At 42.4% G+C, this 8987-nt stretch overlaps 1 protein-coding gene across 2 annotated transcripts in view; it reads right to left on the reverse strand.

Moving 5' to 3' along the window:
* adamts6 (ADAM metallopeptidase with thrombospondin type 1 motif, 6) overlaps nt 1-8987 on the reverse strand; it is a 108785-nt gene that overhangs the window by 6245 nt on the left and 93553 nt on the right. For both annotated transcript variants that reach the window (XM_078162076.1, XM_033646222.2), the window contains exons 22-24: nt 5221-5425; nt 4607-4783; nt 657-813 (exon numbers count right to left, since the gene is read on the reverse strand). In XM_078162076.1, coding sequence (XP_078018202.1) covers nt 657-813; nt 4607-4783; nt 5221-5425 — 539 coding nt within the window. The remainder of the gene's footprint in view (nt 1-656; nt 814-4606; nt 4784-5220; nt 5426-8987) is intronic.

The raw sequence follows: 8987 nt of genomic DNA on the forward strand, positions 1-8987 counted from the left end.
CATGCACACTCACACACATACACTCACACACAAACTGCTTGCTGGATGCCGGACAGGCAGTGCTCTAAATGCCTTATCACGATCAGAGTGTCTTCCCTTATTAGGCTTTGGCCCCTGCCTCCGCAGAGCCAAATGAAACGAGACGTTGCCTCACTGCTGTCCGTAAAGGAACAATTAGCCTACAGCTAATCCCATTAGCCAGCCTGTAAACGCTGCTCACGTTTTCCATTCAGGCTAATCGAAAGGCCCTTCTCTGTGCATCTGAATAGCCATCCATCATGTGTAAGTGTATATGGAGGGCTGAGCTGTTTCACTTTGACCAGGAGCCAACCTCACTGGAAAGATTAATGTAGCTGGCAAAGTGTAGAGGAGTGTGTCATCCAAGCGTGTTTAGGTCATAGTAGAACAGTGAAGATGAAGATAGAGACAGTTTATAACCTTTTCAATTGAGGCTTTGTGTGAGGAAATGCACGTGCACTACAATAGGTATTCACATCTGCCTTTGCATTTGAAGGAGCTGCAGTTTTAAATAGAAACCTGCTTGGTGACACGTTTTCTTTCCTGATAAAAAAGCTGCAGGGAGACAACCGGTCGAGCCAGCGCTATTAAACTGTGATGGCAGAGTCAGATGTGTGCGGTACATTTCCTCATCTTACCGTCGCCATTGGAGATGGGGGTGGCGTCACACTTGCTCTCACACTGCTGCATGGTGGTGGGTCGGAGGGACTCTGCGCACTCGTTAGACGGCTGCCCGGTGTACGACAGACACTGCACCGTCCTCATCTGCTGGCCCAGGCCACACTGGGCCGAACACTGCAACAGAAAACAAACTTATTGTCTCTGCAGGAGAAAGTTTAGAGGTTACGTCAGCTATATTTAATATGGTAAATGAGGACGATCTTTCCTCTGTGACCCTACATGCTCTAAGTCTTCCCTCTCTCATGCTTGCAGACACACACTCAGCCATTATGGGAAATCCCTGCAAACACACACACACATTACACAACTTGATCCAATCAGCCAATCATCGGGGCACGCAGGCAGAGAGCAAACAGAGTCACCTTCCCTTTTGTCTGATTCTACTGGCAGCCTGTCAGTGACTCTGAGTAACCAGGTCAACTGTTGCTCGTGAGGTTTTTCTCTGCACGAAAAAAACACAACACATTTTTGTGTATTTGTACGGTGAGACGGAGAAACAGACAGACTGAAAATCGCCTCTTGTTTCTCCTGAGGAATACCACTCTAATTTTTTCAGACTAAGAGCTGCAGACAGTGTGCACGGCTGAAGGAGACGAGGGAGAATCATTTGAAGATGAAATTGTGAGGCCACGTCTGTTAAGTGCTGGCAGAGTGTGACAAAACCAGCAATACCTTTTTAATTTACACATCATCACCGCTCACTTTAATATGTTGAGCTTGTTAGCAAACAGCAAACAAATCCAGCAGATACAGAATAACATGATGATTCATTAGGAGTCTTTATGTTTGTGTAGTATTCACTCTCTTGTAGCTCTGTTTTTGGTCTCCACCAACTGCTCAGGGAAAAATCTGTCTCTTACACTGTTAAGTGTTTCACTATGTTCACCAGCTGGTCTCTAACTGTGTCTGCTGTTTGGTACATCTGTCAATGGAATACTCAGAAACATGAGGCGTGTAGCAACACAAAAACAGCAAGCAAAAAGCTTAAATCATTAAAAACAATTACAAATTACAAAAAGCCGCCTCCAGCTGCTGAAACGCTTTCTGTGTGATCAGGGTCTAACACTGTTTTTAGGTTATTTGCAAATTTCTCTAAATGTGTTATTTCTTTCTGTAAAATGTCAGTGAAAGAAGAATCATAAATTTTTTGTTTGTTGTAGTTTCAACATGAGCGCTGTGAATGACTCATTGATCATCTTCTGACGTTTAATAAAAATGATGATTGAGAGATTAACATGATGATGGTTTGCAGAAACGGGTGAAGTAATAGTAATCACCACAGTCATGTGTAATGACTTCTTGTCTGAGCTGGCACTGTTGGTGAACCTCACCGATGTGACACAGACGGTGATCTTGCAATTTGTTTCCCCTATTTCTCATTGGCCGGTCTAATGAGTGGTAGATCTGGCACAAGTATCGATATGCAAACAGATGTTTAAGGACGCTTCTACATCTAACCCCATATGTCGAACTGCAGGAGTGGAAAAGAGGCCTGTGCAAGTGCACCCAGCTCCACAGTGATTGAGATTTGACACACTTTGTGTGTACGCACAGATTTAGCCGTGAATCTACACAGAATTTTATGCGTCTGGGCCATGATGTTTTCAGGAACATCTTTTTTTCTAAGACTTCTAAGCGGATTTATGAACATTTACTCACAATAAAATCAGAGATTATGATATCTTCAGAAAGTATAAGTCACACTGAAACTACAAATATGTGAATTATGTCTCTGGGCTCAGATTTGACTGAGTTATGACTTGGAGATGGAGTACAAATTGTGGTGCAAAGTGCCCCAGACGGGTGCAAAAGTACTTGAATTAATTGTCCCATCAGTTGTGTGTGACAACAGCTGCTGCTAAGAGGCTAAACCAGCAGTCAGTCTTCAAAAACTGACTTAACCATTGTTTTCAGAACACCGAAATGTACCTTTTTCCAACTTCACCTTTTCTTTTGAAAAATGAAAAGTAATCTGACAAGCAGAGCTGCAGAAATGAGACAAAAACAAGCAAAAACAAAAAAAGAGCCAAAACACTAGAAGTAAAAAATATGAGAATATCCATTAAAAAAATAAATAAATAAAAACAAGGTGAGTAGATGGATTAATGGATTGAAAACAGGACAACATTAACTTTACTGTTTCATTTTGTTTGTTTCACAGGCCTGAGACATTATTTCTAATAAGCAGCTGCCATTTTTTTTTTTCAATTGTTTTTTGTTTCCCAGTCCTGCAGAGTCTTATTCAGGATTTATTTACAAGGATATCTCCAAAAACATTTGAGAAATAAATGTTAATGGGTCTTATTAAAAGATATCTAAAAGACGCCTCCTTTAGCGTATGTCATACTGGCTCCATTTTCGAGGAATAAAAGAAGCAAAACTTAATGAAAAATGACTCTATTGGATGGTCTGGCGTTGGCCACAGACCTAACGGAGAGAACATTTGTTGACACATGAAAAAGGTTCTTGTACTGGACCCAAATTGTGCACCTGACTCCTATAAATGTGCCAGTTGTAATAAAAAGTGAGACTGATTCTATGGGTGGCCATTAAACTGCTTTACAGACAAAATGACTACAAAAACAATTGCGTTAGATGCCAACGAGCCTCAAATGAAGCTTCGTAATTACTTTGGAAGCGTTGAGGAGTGGCCCACCTGTCAGCCATCACTGTGTCCGTGTACGAGTGTGTGATATGAACCCAGCCGTCACTCCCGCGGCTGATGAGAGAACTACCAGGCTTTCTGTCACCTTCAGTGATCCGCTCTGGCTGCCTCAGATCAGTGAGCCCGCATGTCATCCCTTCCCAATTAGAGAGTCTTTATTAGGACTCGCTGCCGGCCATGACAGATGGCGTACGTCAATGGTGCGACTTAAGTGGGATTTGAACCGGTGACCTTTTGGCCTTGGGAGACCAGGAGCTCGGTAGCTGGCAACAATCTCCCCTTTCTGACGCTTCAAGGGACCGGAGCAGCGAGGGCGAAGCTTGTAATTACAGCCAACAAAAAAAAAAAAAGGAGGAGGAGGAGGTGGAGGGTTGTACACACACACACACACACACACACACACACGTGTAGTGCATGAGAAAGTGCTGTGTAAGAGCAGACTCCAGCTGTTGCTCCACGAGGTATTAACCTCGCTGAGGTTATCAGTTCGGCTTTGTTTATGACTGTTATTGGCTCTGATCGAATTGTAGAGGTGTTACTGATGTCTGTGAACGCACATGTGGCCATTATAAGAAGCAAAGGGAGCGCTGTGACCTGGACCGCCTGACTCTTGACCTTTGACCTCTGACCCGAACAACAGAAACCATGACATCACCTCCACAAGTGACCGTCTTCTAAACACCAGAGCGCACTGTTTAAAAATTCCACTTTCACACTAAATTATTAACAAATCCCACAAAATAACAAGCCATACTTTTTTTGTACACACAACTTTCTGTGACGCACGTTTTGCTGGCGTCGCCTCACCAACATGAGTCAGCTGTGTTGTAAAGTGTTCAACGGCTGTGCTGAGTGTACTAAGTCATGTCAGGGTGAGCCCAAGAATGCTACTCCTCTAAACCGTGTTCCTGGAAGTGATAGAGCGGCCTGCTCTCCGAGGCAGAGATAAACTTCAAACAGCCGGGAGGATGTTACTGCCACTGATCACACACACACTCCAGGCCTGCTGGAGCACTTGGACTCGCACACACAAACACAAAGGTCTACGCGTCACAGGCCTGCTTAGTGTGTCATCCAGGTATAAATTATATTAACCATTCACCAACACATGGGATCTGTCTGCGCATCTTTTGTCTGTTAAACATCCAAGCTATCCTTTTAAAGGATTAAGCAGCATATTGCTGTTTGGGACGCTCTCTAAAGTCATGTTTAAAAAGTGATGTGAGGGAGGTGCTGTCCTACCTGTCCCCATTCACCAGGGATCCAGCGAGGAGGAGGACAGCGTCCTAAGCTGCAGCGGATTCGGACCGGAGGTTTGTTGTGGCTCGGGCAGTGGGCGGGCGGGAAGGTCTTGGTCAGGTCGCTGCTCTTACACAAAGCGATGCGGTGCTTGAAGCCGGGGCCACATTTAGGAGTGCACTGAAGAGGGAGTAGAAGGTGTTAGAGGAACATCTCAACACCACAATGAGCCAAAGTTAGTTTCAGAATACTCTCTACAAACAGATATCTGCAAGGAGACATTCTGATTTCTGTTGGTCGTCCAAGTACACTCTAAGAAGTAAGGGTTCCAAAAGGGCTCCAAGAGTCGAGCTGAGATCGGCCAGTTCACATTGCTGCAACTTTTCTCTGCAAAGTTCTAAAACGGTTTTGTCTTGTCGCAAATCTTTGGTCCGAACCGGGCTCAACTTGAAAGATTTGTTGCCGAAATGTTTGCATCTCAAGTTACACATGGGACTGAAAGCAATGACCAGCACACAGAAGACAATCTCCCCAAATTTTGACCGTTGCTCCAGAGGCTTAGTCGTCATCAGACCAATAGCCAATGGGCTCCGAGACTGGTTTCAGAATCATCTTACCTCTGACCAATCCAGAGTGACCCACTTTGGCGGGCAGGACTGGTTGTTGCACGACTCTCGTTCGATTGGGCGGTGAGTCAGACAGTGGGTGTCCTCCAGTGTCTCCTCCTCAGCAGGGCCGATCTTCCTGATGCACAGGACGGTCCTCGTCCTCATCCCGCCATCACACGTCTTCCCACACTCTGACCAGTCACCAATAAACCACCTGGAAGAGACAGACATGAGTTAAATTACAAGAACCAAAGCTAACAGTGTGCCCAGCTCTTTGTGTACCAGTGTACTCTGTGTGTAAAGCAAGAATAAATATGTGTAATGACATTGTCACACCACAGCACCAAGCAAAATTTGAATGACTAAAAAAGTCGCCAAGTACATACATTTACGTTTCAAAATCATGAAGAAAAATCGCTGGGGGTATGTCCACAAAATGTGCTGAAGCCACACCCACTCGCGGGAAAGCTGCAGATTCTTTTAATTGTAGCACTAGAGTGGATGCTCCATCTAGCAGCTTCATTAGACTTGTACAGCCAGACATGTTTGAGCCAACAATTTTGGATTGAAATCGCATCAAATCTCAAACCCTTTTCAGAACCAACCATAATACATCCACTGCACTGAGTATCCAAAACTGTCAAGTATCAAAAGTTGCCACTGAATGTCTGATCAAATGAAGGATCTTGTTCCTGATCTGATTAAAAATTATGAATTAATAATAATAATTCTAGACTATTTTATTTGGGCAAAGTCCTAGTACAGCTGCTTGAGTTTAGACAATATTTATCATGTGAGAACTTACACATGCGTCGTTTTTTGCGCCCTCAAATCCATTGTTTTCAATGTAGACGCACGGCAGGCACGCTCAAAAGCCAGAGCACCTTGGGTATTGTGTCGGCACTATTATGGAAAATTCTGAAACTCTACCCAGCCCTACCCAGGACCACAGACCCTCAGGGGCCCGGAAAGGTTCACTTTGTGTAAACTGTTTTTTGGAAATTTGATTAATTGCAAATTTGTTTGGGAATACGCGGCATCAACGTACAATATAATCTGAAAATGTATGTTATAATCTATCTTTTAAACCTTTATCATTTCAGTTTTTGCTCTGGAGGTTTCCTGGCAGATTAAATTGACCCTGAAAAGGAATATTTGAGCTCTTGTGCAAATATACATGTTCACTTTCTTGCCAAGAGTTAGATGAAAAGATCAATACCGCTTTTACATGGATGAGGTTAGCTTAGCTTAGCTTAGCTTGTTTTTTGCTAAATTTTGCGCAATTGCCCCTTGGGGACATAAATAAAGTTGAGTTGAGCTGAGTAGCTTAGCATAGTGACTGGAAGCAGAGGGAAACAGCTGGCATGGCTTTCACTAAGATAAAAAAATTCACCTACCAACACCTGTAAACCTCGGTAACACCTTATTTCTCGTTAGTTTTATCTGTTCAAAAATTGTAATGTAACAAATAAGTTGCGGCTTAAGCTAGCTAGCTAGAGCTACCTCCATATTTAGTGCACAGACATGTGGTATTGATCTTCACATTTAAGTCGCAGAGAGAAAGAAAAGAGTATTTGTGTTTCCAATAATTTAAAGCTATAACTTTAATAGCATTGAAATTACGTGCACTATGATAGCAACCTCATCTCTGTGCTGCTCGACAAAGTATCGTACTAACATCTGAAATTGATATTGGAGACAACACCTGGACAAAATCTACCTTGATCTGAACATTTTATTTCAACAATCATTAAATCCTAAACAATGCAGATAAACTCTAATGACCTGGCAGACAGGTAATCACGGTGCCGGGCCGCTGAGCTTTTCACCTCCAGAAGATTACACTAAGTCTTTTTCAGCTCTCTGTCGACAGACTTCAGAATTAATATCATAAAACTGCCGAGACAACAGCCCTCCAAACACATCCAGCCTGTGAGATATTACATCATCTGCAGGAATGTATACAGAATTAACGACGTGTTCAAACATCTGTGTTAGCTTTCATTACTCGGGCCCATAAAACCCCAGCTATTTCTAAAACAATTGTGTTTACGTGGGCTCCTTTGGTCGGCCTGTCCTGAGGCTGCAGACGGGGTGTTTGCCTCCCTAACACACACACACACACACACACACACACACAAATGTCATGTGTGCACTGTAACTCAATACACACACACATGCACTGCAACAGCCTTCAAGCACTAATCAAAATAAATGAGATAGCACAAGTCTGCGTCCACTGAATACAGATGTGAAAATAAATAACCCCAGACTGTATTTTCAATGTATGAAAACAAATTACCACTTATACAGTAGATTTACGACACTATCAGTTTTTCTGTCTCACACACAAATAATTGTCAGATCGTCTGAAACTAATTAACCCGACGCATTTAATCCCTCTTTTTCCAGACGTCATTGAAGTGAGTCTGGCTCATGCTTCCAGCTACAGCGTGGGGTTTACAGACACTTGGCCACCAAACACAAGTTCATATTCCACCTGTATACGTGTATGTTACCCCTCGAGGATCGCTCAAGAAGCCAAAACAATCAAACACAGGTGGTCATTTTCAAGGGCTCTAATTTCTGGCACGAGGCAAACACTGAAAATAGTTAACATATGAAGTTATAAATCACAGCCATTTTATGATTTTCTTCCAAACACATTTCACAGAGTAAGGCTCATTGAAGGCGAATTAATATTGCGAGGCTCATTTTTATGGAGGGTTGAAAACTGTAAATTAAAGGAACACTTCACGCCCCAGATGATCATTTGTGTATCAGTTACTCACCCCCTGTCACGCTGAATTCATGAGGAAAACTTTGTTTTTCTCGCATGCCTCCGAGACAATTCTTGATGAATTAAAGTCATAGGGGTCCACTTTTAATGACATTTTAATAAACAAACCATGCATTTACAAGCTCTTACACAACTCATACATTATAATCAAGATCTTATTTATCCAGTTGTATGTTCAGAACTTTACAAACAGACAGCCATTTCTGTCAGGGAACCAAACTAAAAGTGTAACTTATCTATGCTCTCTTCAAAGCCAGACTCCATTGACAAAAACAGTAATTTTACCTCGCTGAACACAGGAGCTGCTGGTCTACTGCTGCCTCGATCAGTTAGCTAGTTTGTGTTATTGTGTGACTTTGGTGAATCCGAACGAACCCGTTAAAAGACAGAAGTCACACAAAAACACAAACAAACTAACTGATCAAGGCAGCGGTAGACCAGCAGCTCCTGTGTTCAGTGAGATAAAATTACTACTTTTGTCAATGGAGTCTGGTTTTGAAGAGACCATATATAACTTACACTTTTAGCTCAGAAAGGTCTGTCTTTTTGGGAAGTTCTGTGCATACAGCTGGATAAATGAAACATGGATTATACTGCATGAGATGTGTGACTTTGTAAACATTTGTCTTGATATAGTTTTACTGGACCCCTATGACTTCAATTCAGCAAGAATTTTCTCAATTTTTAGAGTCATCCTTCATCGTGGAGGCACGCAAGACAAATTCAGCGTAACATGGGGTGACAAATTGATATACAAATGATCATTTTGGGTGTTGGATTTCCTTCAAACCTGGTATGCTCAACATTTTTTATATTAAAATGTATCAAAAGTCTATGTTTAATGTGTAGAAAACCTACAAACAATTACCACCTGACACAGATCTCCTAAGCTCTACGGAGCGTTTTATCATCTTTCGGCTATTTATTTTACTTACAAGTCTACTTACAGTCTCACATCTGTCATCAGTATTGTATT

The sequence above is a fragment of the Epinephelus lanceolatus genome, chromosome 19 (genome assembly GCF_041903045.1).
Source record: "Epinephelus lanceolatus isolate andai-2023 chromosome 19, ASM4190304v1, whole genome shotgun sequence".
NCBI lineage: Eukaryota > Metazoa > Chordata > Actinopteri > Perciformes > Serranidae > Epinephelus > Epinephelus lanceolatus.